At 46.3% G+C, this 21,394-nt stretch overlaps 1 protein-coding gene and 1 long non-coding RNA gene across 2 annotated transcripts in view; one reads left to right on the forward strand and one right to left on the reverse strand.

The window, feature by feature from the left end:
* The window catches only part of LOC144240156 (uncharacterized), a 15,710-nt gene extending 8,047 nt beyond the window's left edge, over positions 1-7,663 (forward strand). Inside the window, exons 5-6 of the long non-coding RNA XR_013337623.1 lie at positions 6,772-6,839; positions 7,561-7,663. This is a non-coding gene — a long non-coding RNA (uncharacterized LOC144240156). The remainder of the gene's footprint in view (positions 1-6,771; positions 6,840-7,560) is intronic.
* SLCO3A1 (solute carrier organic anion transporter family member 3A1) overlaps positions 1-21,394 on the reverse strand; it is a 244,776-nt gene that overhangs the window by 18,808 nt on the left and 204,574 nt on the right. Inside the window, exons 7-8 of the mRNA XM_077774251.1 lie at positions 14,488-14,663; positions 10,263-10,327 (exon numbers count right to left, since the gene is read on the reverse strand). Of these exons, the coding sequence (XP_077630377.1) occupies positions 10,263-10,327; positions 14,488-14,663 (241 nt within the window). The remainder of the gene's footprint in view (positions 1-10,262; positions 10,328-14,487; positions 14,664-21,394) is intronic.

The following is a 21,394-nucleotide window of genomic DNA, read 5'->3' on the forward strand; positions in this document are numbered from 1 at the left end:
ATATTGCCAGGCAGCTGATTTCCTCTGGTGGGACGCAGTACCCTTGCACGTCACAAACATGTGCCAGAGCCCCGGGCATTTGTAGCTGGCATCATCGAGTCTGTACACGACGGGATTTGGCAGGCCACTGCACTCCCTTTGCGGATTACCCTACACCCCGATAACCCCCCCAGGCCAGGTAGAAACCTTGGAGTTGGCTTTTGGACAAGGGCCTGCCTTCTCCCCAGGTGGCCAGCTTCTTGAATACAGCGTATATTCCTTTCCAATCAAAACCTCATCTCTGAGTACTGGCATCTTCAGGGACCGGAAGCCTGACTTCGGTTTGGTAGCACTTTGACCCACCGTTGATAAAAGGCATACTTCAATACAGTAGAAGCCTAATTGATTCTATAAAAACAGCCATGCTTCAGTCTTCTCACCATGTAGTACCGGGAGACAAAGACCTTGAGCCTCACACCTTGCAACCTTGACCTTTTTCCGGAGGTGTCTTTTCCAACAGAGAAGATTCTGTTCAGCCTTGCCAGTCAGGCACTGCCTGCCAACCCTGTGCTGCCAAACACCAGAGAACAGACTCCTGGATCCATTCATAGACCCCTCTAACGAGGGCACCAAAGCCCGCCTGGACCTGCACACCACCTGATGACCTGAAAGTCCAGATTTCCCAGCCCCGGAGCAGATGACATCTATAACATCTCTGGACTAGACCTGTTAGAAGGTTTGGGGTTCACAGAAGTCTTTTTCATCTGGACATTAACAGACTCCTCTGAAGTCTCCCCCCAAATTCATTGCTTCTGAATTTTCGACTTAACTGTATTATTAGTAATATACCTAAGTTCTAGCAGTTCTGAGATAACAGTGCTGTTTTCAACATCTTTGAAGTTTTGCTGTTTTGCAAAAAGTTCGCCAGCTATTGCTTCATGTTTATACCTGCACTGTATCTTCCCAAATGCACCCAGTTAATTCCTCCAGGACATTCCTACAGTATCCACTATTCGGTTCCCATGGGACTCCCAGGAGGCACATGCGACTCTGGGGTTTGTTTCCATACAAGGGACTTTCCTTCCCTACGTGGGAATAAGTACCAAGAAATATTTCTAGTTGGCTACTGTCGGATCTAGAATCTTGTTTTAAAACCCTCACATAATTGGGAATGGTCATGTTACTTTGGATTCTGTACTTACTGCCTGTCAAACCTTTGTAAAAATGCCATACCCAATAAGGACATGATCCCTAGCACCTACCATCTTGATACATATGGACTATAGATGCAAGTACCTGAGATGTCTCCATTACCTGTCCTTGTGATTCGAATGCATCTCAGCAGGTTTCCCATCTGTACATTTTCCATGGACAAGTGATGGGACATCCAGAAAAGACCCTTCCTGGCACTGAGGGACAAAAATGCCACTGAATTGTGAAAAACGAATTCTTGCTCAGTAATGGGTTTGGATACGGATCTTGATCAAAAGGGGGGACATGTGAAAATTAATAAAGGGACACAGATTGGGGGAAGATAATATGGGGAAGCCATCCTACTCTGTCAATTACAGGAAGAACTGTTAATTATAGGCCCCAGCAGAACCTGTAATCATCAATTACAGGTCCCAGGAAGGAATGAAGTACATTGCGTCTCCTACAAGAAACTGACGATCTCAGCAACTCAGCCACTGAGGAAGCATCACCACTCTGCACTCATGCTTTCGTTTAAAACAACCCCTAACAACTTCCTCCTCTTTCTCTATAAAATAATGTTCCTTGGGGCGCCTGGGTGGCTTAGTCGGTTAAGCATCCGACTTTCACTTAGGTCATGATCTCGCGGTTCGTGGGTTCGGGCCCCGCGTCGGGCTCTGTGCTGACTGCCAGCTCAGAGCCTGGAGCCTATTTCGGAGTCTGTATCTTTCTCTCTCTCTGACCCTTCCCTGCTCACGCTGTCTCTCTCTCTCTCCTAGAAATAAATAAAAATATTAAAAAAAAATAATGTTCCTCTCCTTTGTTTACAATGGGACCAGTCTGTGGTGTTGCAATGGCTTGCATATCCCAAATTGCAATTCTTTTTTATTCCTGAATAAACCCATTTTTGCTGGTAAATAACTTTTATTTTTAGGGTTAACACAATAACTACTGTCTATTAACTTCCCCCTCTCCCTGGCACTGTTTGGGGGCACTCTAAATGTATTATGAGCCCCCATCCGTAACCCTATAACGCCCCCTATCTTATGGACAGAGAAACTGAAGCTGGGAGAGATTAATTATTTGTCCCAGGATTGACATTTCAAAACCCCAAACCCAATAATCTCCTTCTTACTAATTCAAAGTTTGTTGACTTGAAGAGAAGGTTTTAGGGCTTCTTATCAGGGATTTCCAGGGCTACGGAAAACATCTTATTTACCCACCTGCTAAGCTCCTGGGAATAAATGGCTTGCTGAAGGCTGGTTTTGAAGCTTTCAGAGGTGAAACACACAGGGGTTCTGATCTTTGCAAAGTGTGGAGGGGGAAACCCACATACAAAGAGGTTCTGATCTTTGCAAAGTGCCTTCTCCAGGGTTAATAATGCATCGAGAAGACTGGGAGACAGTTTTGTAAGCAAACTCAGTATTTTGGAGAACAGCTCAGGCAGTACTGGCAGATACTTGTCAGGGGAAAGAGCGGACAGTTGCTTTTTTCAGAGAGAGAGCTCACGTCTGAAGGTTGCTCAGTGGTGGGGAGGAAATAAGAGCTTTGGAAGTGGAAATAGCGGACTCTGGCTTCCAACTTGGGAACTTGCTACCCTGGGAAGCCACTTCACTGAATCTCAGTTGCATTGTTTATTAAAATGGGCACATTTTCTGTATTTCTCAATACTTCCTGTATTGAGTTTTTATACGGATTGAATGTGATGGCATTTGTGAAAGCCCCATGTGTAGCGGGCTCTTAACATATCTGGTTCTGTTCCTGTTCTCTGGACACCTGGAGACGTGCCCTCTTTTAAATCGCCATCTCCAGAGAAAGAGTTGCAAAATACTCTTCAAACCAAGACTCCGAGAATAACCCCAACTGGCAAGAATCCTTCATGTCATAAGAATAAGTGTTTTGGAGGATCATCAGCTGCTTCCAGGAGGGAGGCCAAGTAGAGAAGGTGAAGGGCCTATTCCTGCTCAGAGCATCTTCATTCCGTTACGCCCTCACTTACCTATGGAACGAGGAGGGCGGGTGATGATGGAATAGTATTCTAGAAATTGTGTTTTAGAAGGACACTCTCCTCCCTGGAGGCTGCAATAGCATCCTCTCTCTTTTTTTCTTCCCTTCTCCCTATGTCTCCTGAGGAGAAACTCACCGATGGAGTAGGCATGACTACTGCCCCATCACGGGGACATCGGGAAGCCACAGTAGGTTGCGGACGGTACCCAGAGTCTCCATGCTCTTATGTGTGACTACAGAGAATATTAAAAGGATTAAGTTCTTACTTCCTATTATACTCTGGCCCAAACTGCAGCCACATATATGTACATACTTCAATGCAAAAACTGCGGGGCTGTTCAAGGAAAGGGTTTCTGTTTTCCTGAAATCCGTTAATGGAGATTAAATCCCCTGGTTTTTTTATTTCGGCTGTTTACTTCAGTTCCGCCGGCTGAAAGAGCTGGGCCTATTTATATTCTTTGGTATAAACTTTAAAGGTGAACTTAAAGGCTTTTGTAAGAAAAATAAAGTCACGTACCTTTTTGGGACAAAATGGAAGCTGAAAATTACTCTGCCATTTACATTTCAAAACAGACCCATTCCTCTCCAGCTTACTTGCCAAGACTTGAAGTCACCGTGCAATCCCGCTTCAGCCTGATGGAATTATAGTCCTGTCGAGCACAAGCTACGGAGGGGGTTGGCAAAAAATAGATCCTCTCTGCTTCAGCAATGCCAAGAAAGAGCCTGGACTTTGGGCACTGGCCAGCATTTTGCTCATGGGCACCTGACACTCACTTTTACTGGATCTGAGAAGTTGGGTAGTGCTACTCTGCTCTCATTTCATCCCGGGAATCCAACTTAAAGTCACTAAGGCTCAAAGAGCTTAAATACCCTACTCAAGCCCACAGGCCAGTAATGGCAAGGCTGGACTCCAATCCAGCTGTGTCTGACTGTAGAGGGGTCCACAGTGACTTTGTGAGGACACCTGAGCGCAGAGAGGGAAGCAGATCTTGGGTGATGGCGGCGCTGCAGGATGTCGGACCCATCGCTGCTTAAACAATGTTTGCTGAATAAGCAAATGGAGGCATAGATGAGAAGGAGGGGTCTTCCATGCCTTCCACCCACCGTATTCCATCCCGATCATCTCACGGCTGCGTGCATGGCTCCTTGTCCAGGGCTCCTGCCACGCTGTGCTGATTTCTTCCAAAGCACTCATGTAATGGGTTCATTTCTCCCACTTACCCATAGAACTTCTTTATATTCACGACTTCATGGGAGAAGCTCGGCAAATGTTTGATGAGCTTCCCATATGTGCTACTCCTGCAGTACTTCATCAATCACCCAAGACCCAGGGACATTCTGCTTAGGAATGACACCTGGGTCCAGAGGGGGCACCTTGAGGTTCTCCACGCTTTTGCTTAGCAGGTGCTCTGAAAACTAAGAGCAGACATTTGTGGGAGGAGACGCTGTGGTGGGCAGCCCAGCCCCAGCAACACCCTTGAGACACTTGACAGACTGCATCTCCCGCTCTATGAAAGGCTTTTCCATACGCCCCGTCACTGGGGCTGAAATCCTCTGTTGCCCCTTGCACTTCTGTTCATTTTCTTTTGCTTTCATACAGTCAGTTGTGGGGTGAGGGGTTTCAATAGATGTTACATCCACCGTACGGTTCCGTTTGTCCTTGCCTTTTAATCCCACTGTTCTACTCTGCTTAGCTGCTTCTCCCTTCGATGCTTTGATTGGTTGTGTTACACCTTACAGAACCTCCATGCACCTTGCTGCCAGGCGGATCTCCCTAACTCAGAACTCTCCATGTATATCCACTCTTGTCTCAACTGTATTTGCTCCACACTGGCAACTACTTAGCCAAGTAAAATCTCCTTTTCCCTTGAAATTCAAGGTCCAGACCCCTTTTAGCCCTATATATTCTTCATACCTGCTTCATTCTTCTACTGGGGCCCCATGAGGGCAGAGTGCTGCCTTCTGTGTATTTTACATTCTTTGCAGCATCTTGAACAATGTCTTGGAGGTAGCAGGATCTAAGTGAGTATTTGTTTCCATTAATTTAACTTGGCATAACATCCACAGCACACAGCAGACCCCAGGGGCAAGATTCTGGATCAGGCCTTCAGGCAGATGGTTTGCCAACACCCAGAGAGAAAAGCAGTGATCAGGGCATTTGCAAAAGGATGAAAAGGGATGAATTTGACTACATCAGGAATTCTGCTCAGAGTAGACCATTCAGTTTCCTCTGAATTTACTGACCCAGCTCAGTGTCCTTTTCAATTTCTGCCACTGTCCTGGGTGCCTTGGGCTTCTCCATAGACATCAGTGAAGTTCTACATCCTGGGCTTTTTCCGGTTTTCCTTATCCAGCTGACGTACCATAGGGCATTTAACCCCACTCTGGTCATCCTTAATTTCTTTGCCGCATACTCTTTCCACCACACCTGCTGTTGATACTACCAACCACATTCCCACTTTGACTCCAAGGCTGCTGGGGAAGTTCACTGAGCCACACTGACCCCTGCTCTATCATCTCCTTTCCACTGGCATTTAAAGCAACACAAAAAAATAATCTCACATCACTTCTGGGTCCTACCCTCTCTCCTTATACTCTTTCGCAACTAAGTACAGTAAAACCTTGGATTGAGAGTACCCTGTTCTGCGAGTGTTCCATAAGATGAGGAAACATTTCTAATACATTTTTACTTGAAAAATGAGTGATGTCTTCCGATAGGAGTAGTATGTGATGCTGAACATCACATGATCACAAATGAGCCAATGGTTCTCTCTCTACCTCTCTCTGCAGGATTGTGGGTGATAGTCTCTCATGCTCAGATGCTCGGTCTCAGGCTGCGGTGTTTGGTGGCAGAAATCAGCAATTTTTTTCAAAAACGTTGGAAGATGCCCACAACTGGAACTAGTGTATTTTTTTTGTCACTTCCAACCAACTATGGACAATCCTTTGCTTTTCCATACAAGAGTAAACTTAGGAATGCTTTGGTTCATTCTAGGTCGGGCTGCCTGCAGATATAGACCCTTTCCTCTGCTGCCTTATTGCAAGTGACATTCAATAGTCTATGACAAGAGTTTATTAATACTGTACTATAGTCAACATCCGTTAGGGACAGTGAAAGTCGCCTTACACAATAACCCTCCTCTCTTGTCTCCCTCACACCAGCCACGAAGGTTTTCAAAAGTAAGTGCGGGTTCATTTCTTTTTCTTTGTATTTTCTTTATTATTTTGTATTATATTACAGTATTTTAATCATCTTTATATGAATATTTTTGGGTTGTGGAATGAGTCATCTGGGTTACCATTATTTCTTATGGGGAAGATCGCTTTGATATACAACTGCTTTGGATGACAAGCATGTTTCTGCAATGCATTATGCTTGCAAACCAAGGTTTTACTGTATCTGGAAAGACTGGTCTCATGCTGCCCCATGGCCTCATGCTCTGCCTCACTGAGGGTGGTACATCAGAGACTGTCCAATACAAAAGCCACTGGCCACATGTGGCTACTTTAAATTTTTCAGTAATTAAAATTTATAGAAGCCAAGAGCTCAATAGCCACATGTGATGCACATATAAAGCATTTCCATTATTTCAGAAAGTTCTACAGACAGCGCTGGCCTGTGCTACTCCCAAAGCACTCTTCCTTGTGGTCTTCCTGTTTCAGTAAGTAATGTCTCCATTTATCATGTGATCTAAGCCTTTTTAAGGAGCTGTCACTGTGATATCTTCCCTCTTACATACTCCGGCGAGTACACTTTCATTCAGAGACCAGGCCTTGAAGGTTCTTCTTCTACCCGCTCTTCCCCAGCCCAGGCCATCAGTTATTCCGACCAGCAGCTTATAGATCAATCCCTACATTCTCATTGTCCGCACAGCTTTCCTCAAATGCACAACAATCTGGTGACTTCCTAAAGACCATCAGTGACTTCATTTACCTTAGAGATGAAGGTCAAAGCTACTGACAAGGCAGCAACCCTTCCAGGTCATGTCCCATCTTTGGCCAGCCCCTGCTTGCCTTGCACACCCTAGCCACACTGGGCTTCCCGTGGCCCCAAATGTGGTGCTTCCTCCCGGGCTTGGACTTCTGTAAGTCCCTCCATATAAAACACTCTCTCCTCACTCATCTACGTAACTCTTGCTCAGTCCTCATGTCTAAGGTACACATCACAGTGTCAGACCCCCATCCCAAGGCCAGGTGAGGTGGCTCTTCCATGTGTCCCAAACTGCACCTGTTCTGATGCCATCACCAAACTGTGATGCTCTACTGAATTCTCATTACCCATAAGGGCCAAACTCAAAGGCCGACAATGTCATGGGATCTGATTGCTTGGTTGACCCCTTGTTAACATTAATTGGTGGTTAATCCTATTGGGTGCTGCTGCAGGAAATGGAATCAGGCCAACTGCAAAGACTTGTTTGAGAAGCTGCTTTCAAGTAAAAGATGAAGCTGTCGTATCCTGCGAGAGCAGAGTTCTCTGGACTGTGATTTGTGGCCCATAAATGGGCAACAAAATCAACAGACTGTGTCATGACCAACTTCTTAAAAATCACAGGATAGAAAAGAATACACACATATATTAAGGATATTTGTTGGGTGAAATTTTTGTTTCAGCTGTATTAATGCATATGTATGTGTGTACTGGGCCATAATATAAAACTTTTCTTGCTGGAGATCAGTCACAGAAGCTGAAAAATACCACTGTAGATAATGCCTGGTTGATTATCCCTGGGGTTAGACATACAAATAGTGGAAGTGCTTGAGGGCAACATACAATGATCCTAACAGTGTCACATTATACGAGCTCTATAATTTTCCATTCTGTCTTCAAGTATCCTCTAATTTTCTTTATTAACATTTCGGAAATATTTTACAAGCGTTTTTTTCCTTTTGTGCTATCAAATTATTCTGAAGGGTCACTATTTTTTTACCTGCTATATTGAGTCTTTAGCATCTGCTTAGAGGTGCAGATTTCCCTAGAGAAACCCCACAGATGGGGGATCCCCACCTTCCCCGGCCACCTCACAAGACAACTGCTAGGAAGAGGGCTACACCCCCTTACCTGGGTATGGTCAACGGAGATCTGAGCCCACCGAGTGTGCTCCGTAAACGTTTCTTAAATGAATGTGTATGCAAAATGGTTTCACCATTTACAGAAATAAGGGTCCCCAACTTGCTACCTGATGTTACATATTCATGTTACCTATTTATCTGCCCAAGTCAGGGTGACAGGGGTGAGGTGTTAGCATGCATGTTACGATCCTTACCTTCCCGAGGATAAGGAAAAAAAAAATCAACCTAACGATTACCCTGTGGTTATGGAATTCTACAAGTCACTACAAGCTGCGGGAAGGCCTAAATATTTTAGTTTGAATTCCTACTGAACTTGTCTTAATTGGGTATCTTCATACCTAGAGAATTTGTTTCCCACAAAATCGAAGTAAGATAAAAATGCCACTCAAGTCTCCCAGTGTGTACCTACATACATGGATTGAGAACTGTCATGAGGATTCTGAGACCTTGTCCTGGGTACAGGAGGACCGACCACGGTGACCGATTAGAAATATTTGGCTACAGGCGGAGAAGGGAAGCGAGGAGGTGACAGGCCCTGTACTTACCATTTTTCAGGAAGGACCTTATGAATGGCTCCTTCATATTCTTCCATATGCCAATTATACAGGAATTCACCTCGTCATAAAAGTAATAGGCACATATGGGGCAACTGGGTGGCTCAGTTGGTTAAGCGTCCGACTTCAGCTCAGGTCATGATCTCACGGCTCTGTGCTGACAGGTCAGAGCCTGGATCCTGCTTCGGAGTCTGTGCCTCCCTCTCTTTCTCTACCCCTCCCCCCCCCACTCTGTCTCCCTCTCTCTCAAAAATAAACATTAAAAAAATTTAAGTAATAGGTACATATGTATTCAAAATTTTAAAACTTCCAGAATATATGATTTATAATGTCTTTATTCAAAGACAATAACCATATTCGTGTTTAGCTTTCCAATATTTTTCCATGTTTTTTCTTTAAAAACACTTTAGTATATTATAGACCTTGTCCCCTTCCAAATGTCATGTGCCCTTTCCAAGTCTATAAATACTTTTCAGAATGTTAAAAGGGAACATAAATCTTACTGGGATTCTAGATAATAATGGATGTAACTAATTCCTGGCTGTTGGACATTTGGGTAATGGCCAATTTTTCACAAACATTTCCATATACATTTCTCAGTCTTTGTGCTCATCCACAGTTACATATTCAAATGAGGAGTTTAATTTTTACACTGAAAATATAGGCCATGGTTCTCTCCTTTCACACATTTATTTACCATTTAATGCCCATAAGGAAGACCACCATTATTGAAGGAAAAGAAAGCGACTGTCTTGATCTTGGCCTTGACAAAGGGATGTTCATAAAGCAACAGAAGTCTAAAGGGAGACGGGTCGGGCTTGTCTCACAGCTGGGTTCCCTGGTTAGCCTTTTCTGTGTGGCCCCAGGACCCAGGGAGAACCATGGAATATCCCCATCCTCTGTTTTCTCAACTTAAAAATATCAGGGTTAGACTGCATTCTTTTTATCCACACCAAACCCTGGAACACAGCCTCTATAGCGTGAAGGTCACATTTGCCCCATCCTGGAAACCCAAGGTAAATAAACTCAATCAGTTTAGAAAAATTTAAAGGGCACAAAGTTTCCATTTGTGAGGCACTGTCGGAACGCTTCTCTGTCCCAGCCGGCAGCCCATAAATGAAGCATTTCACAAGCTGCTCGGGTTTGCTTAATGAGGGAGCCACGTTACACCATCAAATGTTTTTCCCTTTGGGGCCATCACTTTCCCTCCTTATGCCGGTGAGAATCCAGTGTGGCCCAAAGACAGAGCTTATATAAATGAAAACTCTGCAGAATCCAGAGAATGCACAGGTCTAAATGCTAAGCAAAATTTATAGACTTAAGATTTCTCATTTATTACTAATTATAACTCACAGAAGGAAAAAAAGACAAGCTCAAGAAGTGGGGCAAATTCGTGGATATTTACTCACCTGGTCATAAGCATCCAATTCATTATTGAGGGAATAAGGAGAGCATACATACCCAACAAACGAAGGAGGAGGAACAGGACTCCCAGGGCGTAAGACTTGAGTTCAGGGCTGACTGTCCTACGTGCAAAGAGATGAAAAGGAAAAAAGAAAAAGATTCTTATCAGTCCTCTTTAATTAGCAGACCCCCAGAGTCATCCATTGATGTCCCTCAGAGCCATTCTCTAGAAATTAAGGGTTTTTTCTTTTTAATACTAAGTCTAATCTTGTCATTGGGAGGAACACATGCAAATATGGTTCCTAAAGTCTTCATTTAAAGGCATTTTGCTTTTGCCAGGACAAACATCAACAATCCTAAGTTGATAGAATACACATATTGGGGAAGGAGGAACTGGGAAGACCATTTTTCTTAACGCTTTTCAAACAGCCAGAGCCGTGAACACCCATGTCCTTCTCGGGTCATTTTGTGATATCAACCAGATGATCACGGTCTGTCACCCCAGACGGACCGTTTGCAGAATAATCCATTTGGCTGTATCCAGTTTCAATACCCCTTGGTCATGGTTCTTTGTTCTGAATGGACTCACTCTCCTTGGCTTTGGTTTATCTAGAATAGTCCCTTAGAACAATCCTCTCGCACATTTTCTACAACACTCTCAGAGGGTAACATTTTCTAGGATGAGCGTGACAGTAGATGGGGTTTAGAAATGATGACCAAATCTAGACAGGGTGCCCTCAGAGCTGATAACATCTTTTCCATAATGCCTCTTACTCTTGAAACCAGTCTTAACTCAATGCTTGTCCTCTTTGAGGCTAGGGACTGTAACTTGTTCATTGTGAGTACAGTGATGATGTGTTGAGTAACATTTAAGCGGGTGGATGGGTGGGCACGTCTCCCACTCATGACTCAGATCAGCCCTATCTCTTGGTGGGGTGGTGAGGGAACATGAAGGGAGAGGTATTTGACTGACTACATGCACATATGCTTCAGGTCATCCTGGACACCAGTGGCAGAGAAACTTCCTCTTATCTCATTCCTATCACGAGTCCCTAGGGGAAATGGGGAAGTAAGCACATGACTATGACCCCTGAAAGGACCTAGTTAGGCCTAGAGCCAGTCCAGTGTGGCTGAGCCTTGGTAAACACCAGAAGCATTTCAATATGGCTGAAAGACCAGGAAGACCCATGCAATACAGGGAGGACATAGGCAGTCAATTCTGTAGGAAATAAATGTTAGAAACAAAGTTAACAATAGGATGTCTAAATCCACTAGGATATCTAGTACCCAGAACATATAACCCATCCATGGATTTAGTAGACTGATTGATTGATAAATGACCTATCAGTCTATCTATCTATGTATTTATTTTAGCTAGAATTATATTCTCACATGACCCCACGGGTCATTCATCCAAATCTCCAATGCCACCCAGCCATTGAGCTACTACCTGGTTTGAGCCTCAGTGGGCATGTCATTGGCTTGTTGGTAGAGTGGACCAAAAGACATCGTCAAACTGTAGTGAACATAGATGTAGGTTTTACAATCTTTGCCGTATATCTAAGATTTTCAGTGAAAACTAAAAAGGTGTTATTCTTGGGGAAACACCCATTTCTTCTCAATTGTAAAGAGTGGGATACAGACAAGTAGGGTAAGACTTTCGTGGAGTGATGGGGAAACCACTCTGGCTGATTAAGGCAGATCCTGTAAAATGTCAATGATGAGATCGAGGTTTCTGGACAGAAACACAGCCAGCTCTCTTTAGAATGTGCATGTTACAAAATCCAAGTTCATCGGAGCTATTATCGGCTCCATGGTTCTGGTTTTTGCACATCCACTTGAAGGTATTGAATTGAAAGACAAATAAAAGCATATTCTCCTTTTCAAGAAAATGTGCTGGTGTAATGAGCTAGAATATTTGTTACTTGAAATTTGATTTCCTTTTAGCTATCATGTCACCAGGAATAAAATGAGCAAGGTACTAAGATCTTCCTTCATATCCTGTTGGGGAACTTGTTCTCACGGGGGAAATCTTCCTTCTCAGATGTACTTATGGAAAAATGGAGGGTTCAGGTCTGGATGTTATGGAACGTTCCCGGCAAAGCCAGGGATGGGTTCTTAGGTCTACAACTTACTAGCTGACAACCTCGTGAATATAGCTTAACCACTCTCTGGCCCTCTACTGCCCCATCTATAAAAGGCAATGCCAATAAGGATGTAAACATGTGATTAAAACAGGAGCTCAGTGCTGGCTCTGAAGGGGGGTGGTGCAGTGGGTGTTAGCTTGTATCCTCACCTGTGGATGTTCTGAGCGCTGCCGTTACATGGGTTACAGGGGGGCCATCGCTCTGGAATGGGTCAAGGGCCGGAATACACCTGGAATGTGGCTTAGACTGTGCCCTTGTGCCTGTGTAGAACATCTGTGATGGCCAAATGGACTGGGATAGTGACAGAATAAGGCACTACCCTGGCCGTCAAGATAGGTACATACGTGTGATGTACATTGTGTACGGCTGAGGCCCAGCCTAGGTCACGTAGGCCATCTGTTGCTGATCTATTTAAAGAAATTGAATATTTCCCCGAAAATCCCCAAGGGCTGTTTATCAAGCTGAGATTGAGAAGTGATTAAGATTTCAACTTTCTGTGTTCCGTCTGCCAGTCACAAACAGTGAGCTGGGTTTTACACAGAAGTCATGGGGAGAGGACAAAAGGGGGCCCCGTCACTGCTAATGGTCGTGAAGGTCATTGTTCCTGCATCTTGGTGCCTTTTGTGGATGACTCACACAACACACCTTCAGAGGAATTTGTAATCATGAAAAGTAAGTTGTCCATAACACAGCCGTACCTAGGACCTGATGGGTCTTGTTCATATGCCTACTATATACAATCAACCTCCGTACAGAATTTCAATGCAATAGTTCACTTCATAAGTACTTTTCACATTCTTAAGAATTTTTCATTATTCCATTGAGCTATGGTACAGTACTATAATTTAATTCATTATCCCAATTCAGGTTTTTCTGCTATTATAGCTAACATTGTAATAAAAATCTGCCTGCACTAAGCTGTTTTCCTGGCAGAGAAGTATTTTCCTAAGTGTTAAGGGGTAGGGTTACCTCATAAAAAATCTGAACACTTTTATGACTTTTGATTCACAAGGCTATATTGCTTCTTTGAAAGGAATGATAGGCTTTTCAATGCCACCAGCCATATGTGATTTTACCCAGCCCAGTTTTGCCACAGCCTTGCCAGCAATGGGTGATAATGTTTAAAATTGATTTTTCAAGTTTAGAAAGTATAAAATGGCAATTTGCTATTGTTGCCTTAATGCTTCTGCACATTAACAAGGCTTTGCTAATGACCCTCTAGATGACATACGCACTTTGGAGAAATGCTCTTCCTCAGGAATTCATAACAGAGATCAGGAAATGTGGTAGACACGGGGAGAAGGAGAGCGAAGCTGCAAACAGCAGCTGGGAATGTGCATTTGTACAGGTCACGTTCAAGCAGCTCATTCCAGCTCGCTGCTAGCCCCTAGGAGTGCCCTGGTCTGTTTAGATGGCTGCATCCCTGTAAGGAGGGTCTGTCTGTGTTTGGGGTCACTTCCTCTGGTTCAAGACAGACACAGGGTGGATGGAGCATTCCATTTCTAGTTTCCTCACCCAAATCTAGGTAACTTTGAAAATGTAGAAGTTACTCAGAATAGGACTCTAAAGTTCACCATTGAGGCACCTCACCCACCCCCAGGGAAGGTCCTGAGAGACCAGATTATGGGTCGTTCCATATAAGAGCAGTCACTGTGGGCACTCACACATGGCCTCAGTGTGACCCACACCACTTTCAGGAGGCTGGTGGGATCAATGACATTGCTCCTGGGCCCGAATTCAGAAACAAATCTGAGTGAAAATGTGCCCATGGTCATGTGGCTCATCAGTGGATGAACAGGGGCTGGACTTGGAGACTTGGCTAGTGCAATGCCTTTTTCCTTTTACTCTAACACTCCTGCTCTCTGCAAAAATCAACGTAGGACCACATTCAAAATCACCTGCAGGGTCTATTCTTGGTAGGATATGAAAGTATCATCTCCCTTGGGCGTGCTTTCTGGCCTCATGTGAGGTCCCTATCAAATGTAACTGATTCCTATCAACCTGGGGAAGCTGGCTTGTAAAACTCACACAACATCTGAAGTTCGGACCTCCCAGAGCATTGCAGCTAAGCAAGACATGGGGAGAGGGAGGGCGACAGGGGAGCCTGGCTATCTAGTCCCTGAGTCTAAGCTTACCTGATAAGGATGATGACCGAGGGTGTCTGCGCCATTGCCCCGATCATACTGCAGACACACATCACGCACAGGAAGGTGAGGAAGGCCTCTTGGCACCCGGGACTGGGACATTTTCCAGGAACCACGGTTGTGTTCTCGGCCGGGACAGTTGTGAGGCACGCACAGCCGGTGAGATTCTGAAACGGAAGTATTGAGTCCTTTGAACTGGGGGCATCTCCAGTTTCCAAAGCCATCCATCAGGTGGAGCTGGCACAGCCTAATTATGCATTCTGTGGCATTCCATTAATTAGGCCTGAATAAACAAGTTAGCTTTTTAAGGAGGCTGCAAAACACATGCAAATAAAGGAATATTTATGGGGAGAAGAACCAGTTCCCCATCTCCTGTGTATTTCATGTCCATGCTCAAGAATCCCTCAATAGGCTCTACCCTAGACAAACGTGTCCCCCCCCACCCCGTACAATTAGAGAGGAAACTGTGCTTCCACAGCAGGAGAAAACATTGCCAAATTAACGTTATAATTACTTGCCAATTTGTCCCCTTTTATGCCATTATAATTACAATGAAGTGTATTAAAAGAAATAAATCAGGTAACCAGCACGGTGTTGCTCATTCAGTGCCTAGTATGGCACTTGGAACAAAGAATGTGCATTGTCAGTTGCTGCTCCCGTTGGAGGGGGGGCACCAGACGGGGGTGGGGGGTGGGCAGCTTAATGGGAAAGTTCTCACGTGGCAGGAAAAGCAAGGAGGGCTAAGAGCTGCCAGAAGCTGGGAGCAGATCGCAGGCAGCGAACTAAAGCCCAAACCAGACACATTTATTAATACATGATCCGAGGAGGGGGAAAATAAGTGGCTGCATTCCATTTGATCTCGTGGGTGGATTCTTGCCCAGCTGCCCCTGGTCCCCGGCGAGGTCCGGCCCCAGAATCATCATCAGAAGAATTTCTGATGGCAAAGGGGAGGGGCAGGGTCTGGGAGAGGCAGTGCCACGCGGGCGCCGAGCCAATTAAGGTTCGATAATAATAGTGCAGAGACCTTTAATGAATACAAAATGAAAACAATCATAAATGATTCATTGCTTTTCTTCTCAGGACTGCTCTGCTTTCAGAGCACACGCCAAGGAAAATCCTCCTGAGGGTCAAACAAATCCCCTTTGGCTTTCACATTGCTCTTCCTCTCCTCTCCATCTCCACCCTCCCTCTGGCCTCTTCTCTTTTCCCACACAGCAGAGCACAGATGGGGGGTTTTTATCCCATCAAGTCACATGGGATATTTTCAGGGGTGTCCAGAAGCCCTTCTGTGCCCGCCTCCCCCAGCCCCCCAGCCCATCAGGGCCACCCTGCATGGCTGCATCCTGCCCAGGGGTGCTTATCCATGTGGGCAGATGTGGTGTGGGGCTGGATGCTTCTTCCTAAGCATTGTGCCGAAAGCAGGTGCCTCTGTGTAAGTGGCCAGGTTACAGCACCCTGCGGTGTTTACTCTAATTCCCATGAGAGGTGCTCAGATCTTGCTCCTCTGGCCCTTCCCACACACCTCTGCCCTGGGGGCTTCCTAGCTCTTCTGTAAAACCTCCTTCCCCTGAGTGGCCTCCCCCGGCTGGGCCAGCCCTGAGCCCCGAGGAGCCCCAGAAGGAAGGCACACTCCACACCCCGCTGGGGAGCCTTCTCCACACTTCTGAGGAGACCTCGTGGTTACTGGGGGAAGACCATGTCTTATGTGCATTGTCCTGAGCATTTCACGGTGCTGAGACAGAGCAGGTAAAACTTTGCAGATGGTTTGAGAATGCCTATGGCCAATGAATCCTCATCTGTGTTTATCAGGAGGCAGGGCTGCTCCCCCACTAACAACTTCAATGTCACCTTTCTTCCTGCCCAGGAGAGGAGTCTGTTCCCGCCTCTCCCCAGACCCCAGCTTCGCAGCCAAACTCTGCTAGCTGTTTGCACCCACCACCTCCATCCCCTCCTCCAAGCTCCCACTCGCTCCAGCTGGCTTCTGTCCCCACATGTAGGAGCCAGATCATGCGAAGCTCTCCGGGGGCCTCCATATCTTGACCTCACTGTCCACTTTTCTCTTACTGGGGCCCCTAGGAGCGCGTGCCTGTGAGCCCCTCCCCTCCCTGGCTTCCACAGCCCACGACCGTCCCAGACCCACTTTTTACGTCCCGTTCCAAGACTCCAAGCATGTCGCCATCTCCGTGCTGAATCCAGGAACAAATGCTCCAAGGTGGATTCTACACTGTCAGCTTGGCACTCCTCCCCATCTACAGCTGGGAACTATTTCCCTAGAATGCCCTTCCCTGCATCGGTGAGAGCTGGACAGGAGGGGTACACAGGTGATTTGGAAGGCGGAAGTGAAGCAGAGGCCACTACACTCTGAAGGTCAGACACAAGCATGATGCCCACAGAGGTGCCCAGAAGGTGCCAGTTGACCCTAGCATCCGTTTGCACGGATTTTCCCATCTGAACTGCTGACAGCAGAGCCCCCAGGCCCACCTCTCCCGATCTGGCTGTCCACCTGCTGACATGGCCAAAACCCCTTTCATCTCACAGAGCAGCCATATGAACACAGCTTCTTGGGATCTTCCCACAAGCCCCCCTCTTACCCATCTGAGCCGGTGCTTCTGGGGATGGGAAAGATCGGTCCTCTGAGCCTTCAAGATTTTAATTCTTCAACCTCCCCCATGTTCATGTGAGCTCTACTTCCTACACTCAATTCTTTATTTCCAAAATACCCGTGGGTGCTGCTTCCTGACCAAGCCCTGACAGGCACACCTCCCCCTGCCCAACATCCTTTCCCTCTGCATCTCTAGCCTGAGACATGGAACCCTATTAAGTCTCTGGACACCGGGTGGGAATGTGGACTCTGCCCCTTACTCCCACGTCCGATCCATCTTCCTCGTGACTCTGAGGCTAGTGAGGCCAGACATCACCGTGGTTTTGCTCCCTAATTTATCCTTAGCTCCAGAGGACAGGGCCTGGCTCATAACAGGGATTCAACAGCTATTTATTGAATAAATCAATAGATCTCAAGGTCTATTCATGTCACTGTATCCTAAGTCCTTCCTCAAACCCTCAGATCCTTCTGTCTCTGATTCTTGTCGTAGCCTCAGAGAAGAAAGAGAGATTCAGCTGTAGGGTCTAAAAACAACACGGACCCAAAGAATGCACAGGTATACATGAGGAACAGGCCCCATGGGGATGGCTATGGTCTTGCTTAGTCAACCACCCTAGGAACTGACCTCTGACTCACATAGCCTCTTAGGACTGTGATGTGAGTCCTGCAGTTGAGTGATCAGGACCAGAACCTGGTGAATAAACCGTGTCATTGATAAGCTTTGTTTAAGAAGTAATCTGTAATTGGGACCTATTACAATAGGTCTAATCTAAGACTCAGTCTTAGATTTTTGCCCAATACATAGATTAGGCCTCGACTGCATTGTATTTACCATGAAAGGAAAACTGCCTGGCTCGTTTCTGCTCTAAGAAATCCCCTTCTGAAATGGACCCACTCTGGATTAGGTCTGTGTTCCGGCTCTAATGGAATGGGACAAAAATGAGACATCGTTATTTCAGACTATCTGACAGCGATTGCACAGTTCTGTCTGGCCTGGGGAGGGGATGCATGGGTCCATGAAGCCAATGTCCTGGGAATGGAGTGAGTGGGCAGCAGAGTTGAGCCAAGACAAAGGGACAGAGATGAAGGTGCACAAAGCCAGGGAAAGGGATGGGACAAGAACACGCCAAGGGCAGCTGCAGTCCTACTGGACAGAAATGGAGCATGCATAGGGTCATTAACACCACAAGAGCAGAAGGCAGACACGCAACTGATGTAGATGTCGTCTGGCTAGTGCCCAGGAGGGAGGCTGGAAATGGGTGGGTCCCTCCCAGAGGCTGGAGGCAAATCTGTATTTATTTATTTATTCAGATTTAACTTATTTGAGAAGAGCTATGGAAGAGGCTGCGGAGGAGGTAAGCCAGAGGGTCGGAGCAGGGAGATGGATGCAACTCCTTTCTGGGCAGATGACTCAGTCTGACAAAATGACCAGGAAACGCTGGGTGGTCCCACGGTCTGGGGGTGGGGGCAGGCACCTGGGACATTCCTGTGACCCCTCCAAGAGGGAAATCTAAGGGAACATGCTAAGCCGTGGTCACACAGCAAGAGATGGAGAAGCATCCGTCATTTGGGCTTAGGTGGCATGAGATGGACCTGGATATCGTCCTAATGGAGCTGCAGGGACACTGGCTGCAGAGGCAGCTGTTTGGGAAGAAACGTCCACCCAGATGTCCACATGCAGTGGGAAGAAGCACAGACGAGAACACAAGGCCCAGGCTGCATCATTGCAAGAAACAACTTTCCACCTACGGGTTTTCAGACTCCTACCCTCAACCGAAAGGAAGTGGAGGAACAGCCCTCCTTCCGCTGATATTAACCAGGCATCTACATGCGAACCCCTAAACTTGCAAACGTTCCAAGAAGCAGGAAGCTAGAAAATACAGAGATGATCCGGATGTGACAGAACCATCCACTTGACTAAGGAGATGGCAGAGACCAGAATCCTAATTCTCACCCTGTCTGCACACAACAGTCCCATCCGGCCAGTCCAAAGAGCAGACGGATCTCAGAAGCCGCCTGTAGACAGTCACGGCCCGAATCAAGTGCTTTCCTTGGCGGTCCCCAATATATTTCAGGCCTGAGAAAGTGCACCAGACTCCGGGACACTGGTGCATCATTCCTGACCTGGCAAACGTCCAATTTTCCATCCCCGTTTCAAAGCAACGTCTTCCCGGCTCACCAATCTGGGGGAAGGAATGCCATGTTTGCCGCCTCCATCACAGGAACATTCTCTGTCTGGCGTCACATATTGGGGCGGGAGGTGGGGGCAGGATCTGGCTTTCCTGCAAGTAAGTGCATCCTGATAACAGCATATTGATAACCAGACCACCACTGTGCTCGCACGGGAGGAGGGCGGGCAAAGCTTTGCGACCAGTGGTGACCCAGAGGACAGAAGGGGAGGGAGCTGTAAATTCTACAAGAACTTATCCTACAGACAGACTGGCCCGGGCACAACATGGCAGAAGTACAAGATGAGCCACAACAGTGTCTGCAAGACCCAAAGTTATGCAGCGACATGAATGCCCGTCACAGGGGCTGGTTAAACAGGCTCCCACAGATCCATGCAAGGAAAGACCATGTAGCTGTTAAAACTAGAAAAGATACAAGAGTGTTCTTTACGTACGGATGTGCAAAGAATGCCACTATAAATTATTAACAATAAAAAGCCCACAAACAAAGAGGTACGGAATAAGAAAGACCTCGGATATGCGTAAAATCCAGACGGAGGCGCAAGAAACTAATCATAGCAATTACCTACTTGGCAAGATAGTCGGCTGGAAAACAGGTGAACAGGAGACAGAAGAGAGGCCACTCCCTCTGTTTTATACTTTTTGATTTCTGAACAACACAAATATATCACCTATCAAAAAAAAACCACTGCAGAACATTACAAAAGGAAGAAGAAATCAACGAAGAGTAGTCACTGAAAATCGTACTTCTATTCCACATTCAGTCATTGATTTAGACTGAGAAATGTTTCTATTCACATATAATGATGGGGATAAATAATTACAATAAAGCTGGAGACCACGAAAATAGAAAAATTACTCTTTAGAATCTCAGATTAATTTTCTATTGACGAAGGAAATCATAAGCACGCTATTTTGACAGCTCGTATTACAAGGAAAAGAAAAAGACATCTGCAATGTTTCGAAAATACCAGCAAATGAAGTCGTTTGTGTTTGCGTCTTTTCCCCTTGGATCAATTAATTGCACAAATAAATCTGATGTCTGGCTTGAAAGAGGACTCTTGCGAGGGGACAGGTATGGGGGTGGGTGAGGAGGTTATTTGTCCTGAAAGTCTGCTGTGAAATGTGGAAAGGTAGAGAGTTATTCCCCCAAATTCTGGAATATTCTTTCTGGTTTCCTTTCTGTAATGTATTCAGTTATGAGGCAGAAATGGCAATCTCTATTAAAGCTTGGGCTCTAGTCCTGTGCTTTGAAGGACAGTTTGTCGCAGACAGTGCTAGGATGCACAGTGCTCTGTCCTGTGAGACCTCTGACCCTTTGCTGTCACATCCTGATGAGGGGACAGCAGAGGGCTGCCATACCACCTCGGGAGTTTGGGACGTTTTCCTTCCAGTGACAGCGTGCTCCTATGAGTCCTAGATACTTAACAGATTCTTTCACGATTCAGTGGAGGTTCTCAGACACCCTCCTGTCATTTATTACTGTCCTTTGGCAGCTCAGACTCTCTTCACCTCACTGGCCCAACCCAAGCCGGCATTTTTAGGTAGCGACGTCAACGCTCCGCACGACAACCCACGTGCCTCCTGGCAAAGGGGATATTGAAAAACCACAAGAAGAAATAGACTCTCTTGTTCCCTTTCAGGGTCACTGGCTGAAGGATAATGGCCAGGGAGAAAAATGCTCAGACAAAAGCAAGCTCTCATCACCTGTAACGCAGGAGCCAGAGCACATCGGGCAGAGCCTCAATGATCTCCTGCAGGAAGGGGAGGGGAGGGCTGGTCTTTGGGGGAGTGGCAAGCCCATGCTCTGGGCCCCAGCCACCTGAGGAAGGGGGTGCAGGCAAGGCACAAATGTGGCTGGTGCTAGGAGGGAGCATCAGGTGTTTCCCGCTCTGTCTCTCTCTTCTGCAAACGGGATCTGTCCCTGTATCACAAAGTCCAAGCCTCCCCGCCAGCCTCGCGCTCACACACAGTCCACGCTGGAATGTCGCTCCAGTGCCTCGCCACTGCCAGACACCCACTCCTCCCTCACGAGAAGGCTCCCTGCCACTGCTCTTCCTCTGGGGGGGAAACATCTGCACCCTCCCTGAACGAATTCCTGGTCCAG

The sequence above is a fragment of the Crocuta crocuta genome, unplaced genomic scaffold, assembly GCF_008692635.1.
Source record: "Crocuta crocuta isolate KB4526 unplaced genomic scaffold, BGI_CrCroc_1.0 scaffold7, whole genome shotgun sequence".
Lineage (NCBI taxonomy): Eukaryota > Metazoa > Chordata > Mammalia > Carnivora > Hyaenidae > Crocuta > Crocuta crocuta.